Genomic DNA, 16,916 nt, shown 5'->3' on the forward strand with positions numbered 1-16,916 from the left:
TGCCTACTTTTTAAGTCTAATAAATTGATTTGAATAAGCAACATTATTGCTCTTTGCCACTTGGTATAGATTATAAAGACATCATTTTCTTTTCTTTTTTTTTAAATATATTTTTATTGATTTCAGAGAGGAAGGAAGAGGGAGGGAGAGGTAGAAACATCAGTGATGTCAGAGAATCATTGATTGGCTGCCTGCTACAAGCCCCACACTAGGGATCCAGCCCACAACCCAGGCATGTGCCCTGACTGGGGATTGAACCATGACCTCCTGGTTCATAGGCTCAACCATTGAGTCATGCTGGCCGAGCTATAAAGACATCATTTTCCCTGCCACTTTTCTGTAACCACTTCATTGGTATTGGTTGCCAAACTAAAAGTTTGAAGCAAGTGTGTGATAAAGAAGAGAAAACCCTACAAATTTAAGGGAGAGCAGGAATGCTAGGCATCCATTTTGGGCTGGATGAGGGCTTTTATAAGATACTAGAGGCCCAGTGCACGAAATTGTGCACAGGGGAGGGTCCCTCAGCTCGGCCTGCACCCTCTCCAATCTGGGACCCCTGCGGGATGGGGCCTAAACCGGCAGTCAGGCATCCCCCTCTCAATCCAGGACTGCTGGCTCCTAACCGCTCACTTGCCTGCCTGATCGCCCCTAACTGCCTCTGCTCCCCTGCCGGCCTGATCGCCCCTAACAACCTCTGCCTCGGCCCCAGTCTAAGCCACAGTCTGGCCTCCCTCTGCTGGAGGCGACCTGGATGATCAGGGGAAGGTGCTGCCCCCATCACCCTGCTGCTGCTGCCACTGGTGGACACCATGGCTGCCTGAGCCTTGGGCGGCTTTGTCCGGAAGACATCCACCCTAATTAGCATATTACCCCTTTTTTTTATTTTAAAAATATATTTTATTGATTTTTTACAGAGAGGAAGGGAGAGGGATAGAGAGTTAGAAACATCGATGAGAGAGAAACATCAATCAGCTGCCTGTTGCACACACCCCACTGGGAATGTGCCCGCAACCAAGGTACATGCCCTTGACCGGAATCGAACCTGCGACCTTTCAGTCCGCAGGCCGATGCTCTATCCACTGACCCAAACCGGTTAGGGCTACCCTTTTATTAGTATAGATTTTGGGTTTGGAAATTCCAAAAAATAATTACCCTTTGGACATCCCATAGCCATAAAACATTTGAGCTCAGGAGATTTTTGCCAAGAATTAGAAAGCCTTTGTCTATGTATATAGGACATATGCACTAAATTGTTTATAGGGGTTATTTGGGAGTGAGAAGTGGGAGTGGAATTCAATGGAACCACAGGTGTGATCCTTCACTTCTTTATTGCATACAAAACTTCAAAGTGGTGGTATTATGTGTGGGTTTTACTTTTGTGAATTTCAGTATTTTTTTCAGGGCATAGAAAAAGTTTTGAAAGACAATTCTGAAGTATTATTTGCATTTCAGTGAAGAATTAGTGGGACATTCACTTTATGTTTGTGTTTTTATATAGTTTACTAGAGGCCCGATGCACAAATTCGTGCATGGGTGGGATCCAGCCGGCCGGTCCCAATTGGGGCCCATCAGGCTTGGCTGGCAGGGGGAGGGGCAATGGGGAGGGGCCGCTGCCAGGGGAGTAGCCATGGGCAGTTGGCCGGCCAGCCCCGCCCCCTGGTCAAACTCCCAGTTGAACTCCCTGGTCGAGGGGACAATTTGCATATTAGCCTTTTATTATATAGGATACTTCTTTGTTACCCTTTTAAATTAATTTTCATTTTATTAGCTATTGTTTTAGTTCTAGTTTTTGCTTTTCTTGTTAGATCCTCTGTTTCTTGGTCCTCATGTCTTTTTCGTGTTTTGAATGTAGCTTCTTGAGGCTGTCTCTCTTCTCTCTTGGTGGTGTTAGTCTGGCTGGGTATAGGAATCTGGATTGAAAATCAGTTTTACTCAGAACTTTGAAGGGTATGTTACTTTTTAAAAAATCAAGTATCTCCAAAATACAAAGTAGTAAAGAGTGTACTAAAATGAATACAACCTAAGAAATAAAATGATTGAAGCTACTACCTATGTATCTGTTCACAGATTATCATCTACCTCCCACCACCATCCTGATTAGGGTATTTAATCATTTCCTCGTATCTGTTTAGTTTTTAAATTTTATTTGTACATCTTAATACAATGTATAGTATTATTTTGTTTTTCAGCATTAATTAAGTGATGGTACTATATGTATTCTTCTGAAGCTTTTTAAAATTTAACATGTTTCTAAAGCTTTATTTTATATTGCTATGTTTAGCTTTGGTGCATTCGCTGGTGTGTAGTATTTTATTATGCAAATATGTCACAGTTCATTTGTTCACTCTTATTGACAGATTTAGAAGCGTTTATATTAACGGGGTGGACATCTTAAAAAATATGTTGATACATGGGTGTAAGAATTTCTTTAGATTATATGCTTACAGTGGAATTGATGGGTTCATATTATCGGCCTATTATCAACTATAATAAATACTGCTAAGTTATTCTCCAAAGTATTTGCAACAATTTATGCCAGTTATCAGTGTATGAACATTACTATTGCCCCAAAATACTTGCCAATGCTAGATGTAATCAGTTTAATTTTAGCCATTCTGGCCGGTGGGCTGTAGTATCTCATTGTAGTTTTGTCTTTGTTTTTGTTTACTTATGAGAAGCTGTTTATCTTTTTAGTGAATATTTATTGCTATTAAGGTTTCCTCTCCTGTAAATTGCCATTTGTTATTTCTTGCTTATTTTTCAATTGTGTGTGTGTTTTTTTAAACCGCTTTAATTAAATTTTGTATTCTAGACATGAATCCCTTGATGGAATTATTTTTTCCAGTTTACCTTTTCACATTTTATATTATCTTTATGCATAGAAGTTTTACAATTTATTGCAGTAGGTATTATAGATCTGACAACTGAAAAGTCAGATTTATTTAAATTTTTTTTATGATTTTGTGCAGTTTGTGGCCTATTTTGTCTTTTTAAAAACTTTTTGAGGTATAATTGGCATATCAACTGCTCATATTTACAACATACAGTTTGATTAGCTTTGGCATATACACCCATCAAATATTACTGTAATCAGGATAAAGTATATTCATCACCCCTAGAAGTTTTTTTCCTACCCCTTTGTATTTCCATTTTCTTACCTTTCTCCTCTATACATTCTTTCATCCTCACTCAACTATTGATCTGCTTTCTGTTTCTATAGATTAGATTATGGTTTTTTTTTGTTTGTTTGTTTTTTAGAGAAAGAGAGGAAAGGGGAGAAAGAGAGAAACATTGATGTGAGAGAGATACATCAATTGGTTGCCTCTCGTATGTGCCCCAATTGGGCACCGAACCTACTACCTAGGTATGTGCCCTGATGGAAATCAAACCCTCAACCTTCTGGAGCACAGGATAACACTTAAACCAACTGAGCCACACTGGCCAGGGTAGATTAGATTGCATTTTTATTTATTTATTTTTTAAATCCTCACCTGAGGACACCTTTTCCATTGATTTTTAGAGAAAGTGGAAGAGAGGGGGAAAGACTGAGAGAGACATGATTTGAGAGAAACACATCAGCTGGTTGCCTCCTGCACGAGCCCTGACCAAAGACCCGGGCTGGGGAGGAGCCTGAAACCAAGGTATGTGCCCTTGACTGGAATCAAACCCAGACCCTTCAGTTTGCAGGCCAACACTCTATCCACTGAGCAAAACTGGCCAGGGTGATTGCATTTTTAAAAGAATTTCATATAAATAAAATTATATAGTCTCTTTTGGAGGGCTTTTTTCACTCAGTATAATTATTTTAAAACTAGAGGCCCGGTGCACGAAATTCGTGCACGGAGGGGGGTTGTCCCTCAGCCCAGCCTGTACCCTCTCCAATATGGGACCCCTTGAGGGATGTCCGACTGCCCGTTTAGGCCCGATCCCGGTGGACAGTTGGATCCCTAAACGGGCAGTCGGACATCCCTCTCACAATCCAGGACTGCTGGCTCCCAACTGCTTGCCTGCCTGCCTTCCTGATTGCCCCTAACTCCTCTGCCGGCCTGGTCACCCCTAACTGCTCTCTCCTGCAGGGTTGATCACCTCCAACTGCCCTCCCTTGCAGGCTTGGTCCCTCTCAACTGCCCTCCCTTGCAGGTCGGGTGCCTCCCAACTGCCCTCCCCTGCTGGCCATCTTGTGGTGGCCATCTTGTGTCCACATGGGGCAGGATCTTTGACCACATGGGGGCAGCTATATTGTGTGTTGCAGTGATGATCAATCTGCATATTACTCTTTTATTAGATAGGATAGAGGGCTGGTACAGGGGTGGGGGCCAGCTGGTCTGCCCTGAAGGGCATCCCGAATCAGGTTGGGGTTCCCTTGGGGTGTGGGGTGGCCTGAGCAAGGAGCCTGTGGTGGTTTGCAGGCCGGCCCCGCCCCCTGGCAACCCAAGCAGAGGCCCTGGTATCTGGAATTTATTTTCCTTCTACAATTGAAACTTTGTAGCCTGGAACGGAGCCAAACCTGGGGCTCCCTCCGAGGCCGGCAGCCATTTGTGTTGGGGTTATAATTGAAACTTTGTTGCCTTAAGCGGGTAGGCCCGGCCAGGGTGTGTGGAAAGCTTTGCTTCCCGTTGCCGGTGGCAACCCTGGCCTGCTCTCTCAAGCTCCATTCTGCCGCCATTTGTTTGAATTTGTTTACCTTCTATAATTGAAACTTTGTAGCTTGAGTGGAGGCTTAGGCCTGGCAAGGGCAGGCAGAAAGCTTGGCTTCCTTTGTTACCTAGGAAATCTTGCTCTCTGTGGCTGTAGCCATCTTGGCTTGGGTTAATTTGCCTACTCGCTCTGATTGGATGGTGGGCGTGACTTGTGGGTGTGTCAGAGGTATGGTCAATTTGCATATTTGTCCATTATTAGATAGGATTTATTCATGTTGTCTATATTAATTCCTTTTGTTGCTGACTATTCATTGTATGATTATATCATGATTTGTTTGTTTATTCACCTGTTGATAGACATTTGTCTCATTTCCAGTTTTTGGCTGTTGCAGATAAAGCTGTTGTGAACCTTGGTGTATAAGTCATTGTGAGGACACATGCTTTCTCTCCCGCTGGTAAATACCTAGGTGGAATGACTGGGTCACATGACAGGCTTTTCAGAATTAGTTGTATCATTTTACATTCCCACCAACAATGTAGGAGAGCTCTAGTTTTCCACCTCTCAGACAACACTTGCTTTGGCCAGCCTTCTTATTTTTAATTTTTATTGATTTCAGAGAGGAAGGGAGAGGAAGGGAGAGAGAGAAATATCAGTGGGCTGCCTCCTGCATGCCCCCTACTGGGGATCAAGCCCGAAACGTGGGCATAAACCCTGACCGGGAATCAAACTGGTGACCTCTTGGTTCATGAGTCGACAACTCAACCGCTGAGCCACACCAGCTGGGCACCACTTGAGTTTTAAATTTGATTGCATCCCTGTATAAAATATGACCACCCTCAAAGAAATTTCCCTCCTTGATATTTTCAGAGAATAATCAGGATACTTCCAATCTCTTTGAAACCATGCAGTAAGCAATGTAGATAAAATTGGAATGAGGGGAGATATTTTTTTCTTTCATCGTAAATATAATATTCCTGGTTAAAGAAAATCTGGGAAGTTCAGAAAAAAAATGTAAAGACAACAAAAAATTGTTCACAATCCTACTACTACCCTATCCCAGTGCTAATAACCATATAAGCATTTTAATTGAGTTCCTTCTAGTCTCCCCACTTCCACATTAATTTTTTAATGTACAGATATGTTGTCACTTAACACACATACAGAAATGGAGGGTATTTAGCCTAGAGAAGTAAACTATTTAGCAGTCCAATTGAGGGATGTTGGGGACTCTGGTCTAGGTCATTGGCTATAGAAATAAAGCTTAGGGGCAGGAGACAAAGGTATTCCTGAGGTTGAAGCTACAAACTTTGATGTGGTGGTTTCAGTGGTTAGAGCGTCGGCCGGTGGACCAAAGGGACGCAACTTTGATTCCTGGTCAAGGGTACATACCTCAGTTGCAGATTGAATCCTTGGCCCTGGTTGGGGTGCAAGCAGGAGGCAACCAATCAATGTATCTCTCTCATGTTGATGTTTCTCTCTCTCACATGAAATAAATAAATAAGCAAGATATCACATGAAAATGATTTAGAAATATTAAAAATATGTAAATCAGTGTAGAGCAAACTGTAAACATAAATATGTGGTATTGGATTGTATTGAAAATTGTATTGAAATTGTGTAACTTGCAGTGGTCTTAATGGAGTTTCTGGGTCAGAAGATAGATTGGTGACAACAGTGTTCTAAATGCAAAGGTGGACTGTGGAAAGACCCACCTCACCTGTGTGCACTCTGCCTTTCTCTTTGCATACTTTGGCTAGCAGTTGGTTAATTTGCATGTGTGGTTCCAACTGTCATGTTGTGTTGACTCATTCTGAAAGTTCCATGAGGAAAGGTCCCCATGTCTTTCCCCAGCACCTAGCACTGTACGTACAGTAGGCTATCAATTTTTGTCATCCTAGCCGGTTTGGTTCAGTGGATAGAGCATTGGCCTGTGGACCAAAGGGCCTCGGGTTCAATTCTGGTCAAGGACATGTACCTCGGTTGCTGGCCCGGGCCCTGGTCGGGGCATGTGCAGGAGGCAACCAATAGATGTGTTTCTCTCACATTGATATTTCTCTTTCCCTATCTCTTCTACTCTCCCTAAAAATCAATGGAAAAATATCTTCAGGTGAGGATTTAAAAAGTAAAAATAAAATAAAACATTTCTATGGCTATTTAAAAAAAATAAATATTTGTCAAATGAATAAAATGGTGAATGTATTCAGCAAGCATTTAGTGAGATTTGAGAATGTCTTCTAGGGATGGAGGGGTGTTAGGCCTACAAAGATTGATAAGATATAATATCTGATCAGCCTCAAGGAGCATAAAATCTGGTACTGGTTATGAATTTGTAAAGCTGTCTGGTTTTTAAATAACCAATGCATACATTAAATAATTTGCTGACCTAAAACAGAATTTCTTTCTAACATACATTTAATAAATTTCTGAAGAGTGATTTTTGTGACATCTTACCTATGTAACAGATAAGCACATATTCTGTGTTCCTTCTCTCTACTCATTTAGCTGAAGAGTATTGTTATAGGGTAAGTTTTATGATCTTGTTATTTAGTGTGTTTTTTTTTATATTTTATTAAAATTTGGAATTTGGCCCTGGCTAGTGTGGCTTAGTTGGTTGGGTGTCATTCCAAGCACTGAAAGATTGCTTGCTGGTTTGATTCTTAGTCAGGGCACATGCCTGGGTTGTGGACTTGATCCCCATTAGGAGGTGTGCAGGAGGCAGCCGATTAGTGTTTCGTTCTCTCATGGATGTTTCTCTCTCTTTTCTCCTTTCCCCCCTCTTTAAAAATCAATTAATGTGTGTGTGTGTGTGTGTGTGTGTGTGTGTGTATACACACATATACACACACATACATACATATATATTTTAAATCCTCACTTGAGGATATTTTTCCATTGATTTTTAGAGAGAGTGGAAGAAGAGAGAGGGAAAGACAGAGAGAAATATCAATGTGAGATAAACACATCAATTGGTTGCCTCCTGTATGAGCCCCGACCAGAGCCTGGGCCAGGCTGGGGAGGAGTCTGCAACCAAGGTACATGCCCTTGCCTGGAATTGAACCCGGGACCCTTTGGTATGCAGGCCAATGCTTTATCCATTGAGCCAAACTGGCTAGGGCTAGAGATGGTAACTTTAGACCTCTAGAGAGCACCACTATAGGCATTTTATGGCTCTACTCAGTGATTTATTTTCCTGTCAAAAGAGCAATTCTGCCTTTTCTTTAACTCAGCAAAAACAATTCATTAAGTGGTGAAAATAGAATCCTCTAAACAAGCCAGAGTCTCTAAAGGTAAATACAAGGTGTGTGAGTCTATTAGAAAAAAGGGAACAAAGAGAATCAAAGACAATTTGTTTCATTGTTTTTATTTTTTAATAATTAAAATTTTTATTTTATTTTTTAGACCCTATTGCAATATGCAAGCAACAAGAATGCATCAGAACATATGGTATATCTTCTGGAGGTATATCGACTTGCTATCCAAAGCTTTGCCAGTGCACGCCCGTATTTAACTACTGAATGTGAAGATGTCCTATTAGTGCTTGGCAGATTAGTACTGTAAGTTTAAGAACTTAAATCACTCTTATAACTAAGTACTCTTGGTTGTAATGTTTGCCTGACTTCTGGTTCCTATGGCATCATGTTATTCAAAGCACCATTAGAGTCATATCTTTGCATGAAATTTCCTTTGCTCTGAGCCTTCATACTCTGGTTCCCAGGAGATAAATAAGTACAAGCAAAGCAACGTAACCCAATTGCCTCCAGTCTCTTTTCCTGCTCAGGCTTAAAATCCAAGAATGATAGATTTTCTCTGTTCTCAGGTGTAGGTTAGTTTAAGTGACAGTATCTGTGGAAACTGTTTTGGTCTTAGAGGGACACTTTGGAGAAAGGAAAACATTACGAAATTCTGCAATTCAGTTGTATTATTAGAACTAAGAATTTTACTAGCAGAAAATATCAGGGTATACAATATAAGATTACCACTCTAAGAGTCCATGACAGTTTAGCTGCTGTTTTAATAGCTGGCTGCCTAGTCGCAGACAAAATTACACATCTAATGTAATTTTCAACTGCAAGCTGAAAAAATACAGCAGCTCTTTCGTTCTTATCTGGGGAATCACCTTGGTTCAGCTTACAGATTGTTTGTTGGGATCACTTCTCGTTTGGGTGATCCATTTTATTTTTCTCTGGCCTCACCCTATTTTCTTTCCTTTTCTTCTAAACCTTTAATACTGTACCTTTAATGGAACACAAACATTCCTGGTTTTATAATCTCATTATTACTTACTAATCCCTAAGGGGCAAAGTAACATTCTGCAAGATTTTAGAGAGGTGTTGGTTTATTGGTATTTTGATTTGATCTTTATTCGGAGTATTATATATTCCCTTTTTAAAATTCTCCATTGTTTTTTCTGGGTATTGGTTAGTGTAGAAAGAAGAAAACTCTTTTTTTTCTTGCTTGACTGATTAGAGGTAAAGAAATGACCTTGCCAACTTTCTGCTTATGCAAGTGACAAGAACCTAAATAGATGATAGTTACATATATTTATCACTTTATCAACTGAATTGACAGGAGCATGAGCTCCTGTTTTTATTTTCTGTAATCAGAATGTTTCCTGTATGGGCACCTCCCCTCCCCCACACACCCCAGTTAACTAAATAAAACTGCTTGGTATATGATTAATAAAATTTATATTCTTACTAAATATACTAAAGTAACAATGTAACTATTAAGTATCCTGTTTTTTCTTTTTTTAAAGTTGAAAAGCCAATGTAACAATATTGAAGAAAATTTTAAAGAATAAAAAAATAAACTTAAAAGTCTAAACAAATATATATTCTGTACCAAAGTCATACTGTGTTTGCTTATGACTATAGCCACTTTTCTATCCTGACTTATGTATATTGTAGGAGTTGTTTTGAATTGCTGCTTTCAGTGTCTGAAAGTGAACTGCCTCATGAAGTCTGGCTACTCTTTCTTCAGTCTCTCCAGGTGAGTTGATTTGGGCTCAAAAAAGGTCTCTGTTTAGGTATACAAGACACCTAATTAATTTCTCTCAGCAAACTAATTTAGAAACTTAGAACAAAACAAGTTAATTATATATTGGTATTAAGTTTGTAAAATGAGAGACCTTTCAGATAAAGGGGGTGTGTTAAAAAATGATTTTTTTGTTTTGGTTTTGTTAGCCTTTACATAGCTTAGAAATCAACAAAGAAGTTTTCATTATTCAAAAACAGTTTTAGGCAGGATAAAGCTATTAAAAATGTAAAATTGTGTATGATTATAAGGTAGTAGTATTTGGATCATTCATTCATACTAATACACTTATATAGCAATTTCCTCCTAATACTTCAGGGATTATGTCAAGCATTACAAGTCAAAATAATAAATTCTATTCATGCTTTTTACTTACAGGAGAGCTACATTGGCTCTCACATTTGCTTGATTATCAGCTTTCTAAGGATGAGCAGATCAGAAGGTAGCAAGGTGGGGAGGGGGAGAAGAGGGTAAGAAGAAATAGGATAGAGAGCTAGAAACATCGATGAGAGAGAAACGTCAATCAGCTGCCTCTTGCACACCACCTACTGGGGATGTGCCCGCAACCAAGGTACATGCCCTTGACCGGAATCGAACCTGGGACCCTTCAGTCCACAGGCCGACACTCTATCCACGGAGCCAAACTGGCTAGGGCATAAGATTACATTCTTAAGTCTGTGAACTTTTCAAACTTACGTTTTCCAAAGGAATAGTATATTGCTGTAAGTGGAAGCTATGTTCCTTGAGAATTTCAGAAGTCTAAATTAAGGGAAAACAAGTTAAAAATTTTAAATATGGGAACAACCAATAATCCTCACTAGTAATAAAGGATAGTGAGACATATACTTAATCATTTACGCCAAGTTAAATTTCTAACCTTCTTTCCCCCATCCTTTATGTATGGATTTTTAAATTTATTTTTTTCCATCACCATTTATATGTAAGTATTTTAAAGAACAAATTATAGGCAATTTTGTTTTCTTTTTTAAATAAATATATTTTTATTTATTTCAGAGAGGAAGGGAGAGGGAGAGATAGAAACATTGGATAAGAGAGAATCATCCATCAGCTGCCTCCTGCACACTCCCTACTGAAGATTGAGCCCACAGCCCGGGCATGTGCCCTCAATGGGAATCGAACACTTACCTCCTGGTTTATGGGTCGATACTCAATCATTGAGCCACACTGGCTGGGCCATATTTTGTTTTCGGAGGAGATAGAATGATAGCTAATAACCTAGACTTTCCATGTTATTTCATATACAGCCATCTCATTTAAAAAGCCATTTGATAGAATAATTTAAGCAATTGAAAAAGTATATGACAATTGGTGTCATTAAGTAATATTTCTATTAAATGGAATAGGCTGCCTCTGAATACTATAGAATTCTTTAAAGGAAAGCTTTTTTATTTGCCATAAAATAATTTAGTAATGCAAGAATGTAATTGAATTGTGATGCTAATTTTACCTAAGGGGAATTCAGGAAATTTTTAAAATATATATATTTTTATTGATTTCAGAGAAGAAGGGAGAGGGAGAGAGAGATAGAAACATCGATGATAAGAGAGAATCATCGATCTCCCTCCTTCACGCCCCCCATTGGGGATTGAACCCACAACCCAGGCATGTGCCCTTGATAGGAATTGAACCTAGGACCCTTTGGTCCATAGGTTGATGCTCTATCCACTGATCTAAACCAGCTAGGGCTCATAAAGCTTTGAGTAGTTTCCCACCCCCAAAATATATAGGTCCTTTTATAGACATTCATCTATATTTAAAAGGCAAAACTACTGTCTATATTGCTTATTAGCCTATTTTCTGGATGTGCTGTTTTTGTTTTAGGAGTCACATGATGCATTATTGGAATTTGGGAATAATAACCTACAAATATTGGTTCATGTTACCAAGGAAGGGGTGTGGAAAAATCCAGTTCTTCTTAAAATTCTGTCTCAACAGCCAGTAGAAACAGAAGAAGGTAAGTCTTAAAGCATACCGACTATAATAAAGGAGGAGTTCTAAGAGAATTAAAATTGATATGTGGGTTAAAATTTTGTGAATTTTACCTGATGTTTATACCCAGTCATTCTGTTCTCCTTGGAATAGTAAAAACTAACAATTGGCATTTAATGTTTTGGGTTTTTTTTTTAATCCTTATTTGAGGACATGCTTATCGAGAAGGAGGGCAGAGGGAGAGAGATTGGTTGCCTTCCATACATGTCCCTACAACTTTTTGGTACACAGTATGATGTCCCACCAACTGAGCCGCTTGGGCCAGAGAACATTTAATGTTTTGCCTAAGGATTCGTTCATTTTTAAGTAGTGTTTTAAGTTCTTTGTACTTATTTTTTTAAAGATTTTAAATTGACTTTTAGAGAGGAAGAGGGGGAGAGAGAGAGGGAGAGAGAGAGAGAGAGAGAGAGGGGGAGAGAGAGAGAGAGAGAGAGAGAGAGAGAACACACACACATCTATATGAGTGCAATCCATCAACTGCCTACTGTATGTCCCCTACTGGGGATTGAATCCCAACCTGGGCATGTGCCCTGATGGAATTGGACTGGCAACTCCTCGGTGCCTTGGACGACTCCCAACCAACTGAGCCACACTGGCCAGGGCTCTTTTGCACTTACTTTAAAATGTTTCATTGAGTATCAATGTTCAGACAAAGTTCCTGAGGTAGAAATGAATAATCTGCTTCTAGACTTTGGTGTAGAGCTTAATATTTACACTGTAAATCTTTATTATTATGCTTAAAGAGAAATGTAAGTGTGGTGAAAGAAGTAAATATGGGAATTTAGAAGAGGGTGGGTTGTATAGATTACATGCCTGTTTTCAGGTGTGGGATTTGTGAAACTGCTTACACCCTGGTAGGGCAGATAAATAGAGCAGAAAAGGATCTAGGGCTGACAGATGTGGCAGAAGATAATATGGGTGAATTAGATTGGAGAGAGTTTTTAAAAGAATTGCTAGGACACAACACCTAACTTGATTTCCTTAGTAAATCAAGGAAAGAATAATGCCAGAATTTAATTTCTGTATGATTGAGAAAGTACCATTACTAAAAATAGCAGTAACGAATTAGGAACTATTTGGGAGATAAGATTATGAGTTCTTTTGTGCTATTTAGTGCCTGTGGAACTAAGCTGGAAAAGTCCAAGTGAAAGTGATCTGTTTTCTGTCCATGCTTTTTGACCTTTACTACACATTAGCTATCTGTGGAATTTAAAACCAAAACACACACCCACGCCTGAAGGCCAGGCTCCATCTGCTAAATCAAAATCTAGAATTGAAGCTCTGGCATCCAGACCTTTTTGAAATGCTACAGGAAATGGGCATCTCCCACCTATGAGTGGTGGGAGTATAAATTGGTATAAACTCTGGAAATCAATTTGTCAGCAAGGTCCAGTTCTAGGAATTTTTTTTCCATAGACATATTCATCCATGGTTGGAATAGCCTATGTACAGGACTGTAAATTATAGCACTATTGATGTTTGTCAAAGATTGGAAACAACTTGCAAGTATATCGGTGGGGGGTTGGTTAAATTAATTATAGTATACCCACACAGTGGAATACTATTCAGTTGTTAAAAGTATTGAGGTGCCGAAACCGGTTTGGCTCAGTGGATGGAGCGTTGGCCTGCGGACTCAAGGGTCCCAGGTTCGATTCCGGTCAAGGGCATGTACCTTGGTTGCCGGCACATCCCCAGTGGGGGGTGTGCAGGAGGCAGCTAATCAATGTTTCTCTATCATCGATGTTTCTGGCTCCCTGTCCATCTCTCTTCCTCTCTGTGAAAAATCAATAAAATATATTTTTTAAAAAAAGTATTGAGGTAGCTCAATGTGCAGTGATGATAGAATGATGTGTATGATATATTAAATGGGAATCTTCGGTACTCGGAATATTTTTGGAAGTATAAACAAGACATTGGAAATGGTTATTGTGTCTTGGGGAGGGAAACTATGGGACTGGTTTCAGAGTAGAAAGAAGAGTTTTTAACTACACCTTTTTATATGCCTTTTGAGTTTTGTGTCATGCATATATGGAATTAAACCCCAAAAAAGGGGGAATTTTGAAAACCTTTGATCCTGATACATAGTTAAGATTGGGCTAGTGGTTTATCTCCCTCCCTCCTCAGTGGTTTATTGTTAATATTAATGATTTCTACCCCTATGTGGCCTATAGACATAGCACCATGGGTATCACCTGAGAGGCTTGTTAGAAAAGCAGAATCTCAAGTCCCATTCCAGACCTACTGAATTAGAATCTGTATTTTAATAAGATTCCCCAGGTGATTCAGAAGGCACTTTGAGGTTTGAGGAACACTATTTTAGATGAGCCACTTCAAGCAGTTTGCTCATTCATCACTTGTCTTACTTTTTAAAAAATATGTTTTTATTCATTTCAGACAGAGGAAGGGAGGGAAGAGATAGAAACATCAATGATGAGAATCATTGATCAGCTGCCTCCTGCACGCCCCCTACTGGGAATTGAGCTTGCAACCCAGGCATGTTGAGCTCCTGGTTCATCGTTTGACACTCAACCACCGAACCACACGGGTGGGGCACCACTTGTCTTGATATGCAATATTCCCACCTCTATTCTTTAAATGTAAAACGATGCCACACACTTGTATAGAATCTGCTGTTCATAAATTGAGGGCTTGTCCAGAATACTGTGCAAATCAGTACTCAGGTGCTTAATATTCAGTATTGCTCAGCAGCATTTTCCAAAGTGTGTACTGAACCAGGAACATATTTACATTGTACTAATAATATATGTAAAAGGGTTCTCTGGTCAAATCAGTTTGGGAAACATTGGATTAGGTCAAAGTGGACAGTTTTCTTTATTGTAGGACTGTTCAGAGATTTGACCAAGGAATCCTTTTTTTTTCTAGGACTATCTCTCAGGTCTTTTGGTCGGTGGAACACACTTTGAGAAATGCCTGGTTTAGAGGAAAGAGCACCACTGGCTTTGGAATTTTTGGCAAGTTACCTAATTTCTCTGAATATTAATTTTCCTAACCTTAAACTGGGGATGATAATACTTGCCTTGGTGGTGGTGTGAGGAATAAATGAGAGGTATATAAAAACATGCAGCTAAAAGCTTGTTTACCTCATAATTATAAGTTGTAGTTGTTAATATTACATAGGTTACTTGTTTCTTTTTCTTGCACTTATGCTTATACTTCATTTCACTATTTCTGATTATCTTTATCAGAAAGTGAGGAAAGAGGGCAAATAATTAATTTTGATAAAGTGTTAGTAACTTTATTAAAAGTTTTGGTGTTCCAAATAAAACTGCTAAGTAATGTGGGAAGCATTAACAAAATGCTTTTTATTTTACTCTGCTCTATTAAATGAGTATTGGAATTAGATTCAACTTCCCAGTTATATCAACTGAATTTTTTATTCATTACAAACAAATGAACAACATTGAAAGCTATCAAACTTTCATCATAACAACCTTGACATTTTATGTGGTATATTATAAAAATGTTTTATTTTTCCTTTTTTCTAGTCAATAAGTTGATTGCTGAAGAAGGACCTTTCTTTCTGCAAATGCGAATAAAACATTTGTTGAAATCTAACTGCATCCCTCAGGCTACTGCCTTATCAAAACTGTGTGCAGAATCTAAAGAAATTTCAAATGTGTCATCTTTTCAACAAGCCTATATCACATGCTTATGTTCCATTCTCCCTAATGAAGATGCTATTAAGGAGGTGAGTAAAGCAAATTACTGTTGTCATTCAGATTTACTATGAATTTTAGTAGAATTTGATAAATGCTGCATGGCAGGATGAAAACCAAGACACCCCCTCCCCGACTACTGAAAAGTACTGTTTTGGGTTTTTTTATTTGAAAATTATTGTTTTAATTGTATATTTAAGTGTTCAACAGATTGAATATAAAGTTATGTCGTAGGTAGATTTCAAAAGTAGGTCATTAAAGAATATGTAGATGTTTGTGTTTGAGTAATGGTTTGCTTTGAAATCTTTAAATGTGAAAGTTGTTTTTTCTTAAAATAATGTTTTCTATGTTTGGGAATGCAGGAATTATTAATACTGGCGTCAAGGAAGAAACTAAAGAGAATGACACCTTTAGCTTAAATTACTTTATACATTAACTATAAGCAGAGAAATGTAAGACTTTAGAACCCATGAATACATTTTGAACAGGGATTAAGTGGACAAATGGGATACCATTGAAAATAAGTGATTGAGTCTTTTTTTAAACTATTTTATCAGTCACATTGCATTCTTTTTTTAAAAACCTGAGTCATTGTTTTCCTTAGGAAAGTTAAAATTAGTTTTTTCTAATAGTTTTTGATAAGTTATACAGCGAAAAATGAGGAATTCCTAGTCTGTAATTCATCATCTGTCTTTACTTCTCTTACCTGCCATTCAAATCTGACATAGGGATTCTCATTTTACGTCTACATTCACCTTTCTTATTTAATGAAGGAACCCCATGGATCTGGATCTATGGTGTAGTAATTCTTAAACTTTTATGACAATTTAAACTATAAGTATTCTACCTTCCAAATGCAACTCTCCTCTGTCTTTTCACCTCATTCCCTTTAATATAAAGCAAGCATGTCAAATTCAAAGTCTCACATGGGCCAAATAAACAAGGTTTATGTTTATGTGGGCCGCAAAAAAAACAAAGGCTTAAATTTTCATGGAAATGTAGGTTTATTTGGATAGAGACATGCTAAATACAAAGGACTGAAATAAATGAGTAATCGTTAACATAAAATAATAAAACATCTTAATAAAAATTAATATTTTTTTCTTGAACGTTAACTTGCCAGACATGAATAACTGCACAAGTAAGCGTAACACAAATAAATCTATTTTTCTTGTTCTCTAAAAGCGAAATATTTCCTGTTGCGCACACCAAACAAGTGAGTCCAAGACTAATGACGTGGCAATCGGCTGCTAAAATATTCGCTGCTAGTATTAGTGGAGAGAAATGGTGCGCCTGCGTGTAAGGTGCGTAAGGGAAATGAATGCAACACGATTATATTAATCAGTCATTAGTGAACGTTGTAGTTCATTATTAATAACTATGTATAACAGGATATTGTAAAAATTAAATTACGAAATTTTTATTAAAATGTTTCTTATATACCAGTATATTGTTTGGGCTGCAAAAATACTCATTGTATATTCGTTGTGGGCCGCATGCGGGCCGTGAGTTTGACATGCTTGATATAAAGATTCCACCAGGACCAATAATTCA

At 38.5% G+C, this 16,916-nt stretch overlaps 1 protein-coding gene across 1 annotated transcript in view; it reads left to right on the forward strand.

Moving 5' to 3' along the window:
• Positions 1 to 16,916, forward strand: part of RLF (RLF zinc finger) — a 62,402-nt gene that overhangs the window by 20,235 nt on the left and 25,251 nt on the right. The window contains exons 2-5 of the mRNA XM_008151187.2: positions 8,041 to 8,195; positions 9,549 to 9,630; positions 11,518 to 11,650; positions 15,192 to 15,394. Of these exons, the coding sequence (XP_008149409.1) occupies positions 8,041 to 8,195; positions 9,549 to 9,630; positions 11,518 to 11,650; positions 15,192 to 15,394 (573 nt within the window). The remainder of the gene's footprint in view (positions 1 to 8,040; positions 8,196 to 9,548; positions 9,631 to 11,517; positions 11,651 to 15,191; positions 15,395 to 16,916) is intronic.

Source organism: Eptesicus fuscus, chromosome 9, assembly GCF_027574615.1.
Source record: "Eptesicus fuscus isolate TK198812 chromosome 9, DD_ASM_mEF_20220401, whole genome shotgun sequence".
Classification (NCBI taxonomy): domain Eukaryota; kingdom Metazoa; phylum Chordata; class Mammalia; order Chiroptera; family Vespertilionidae; genus Eptesicus; species Eptesicus fuscus.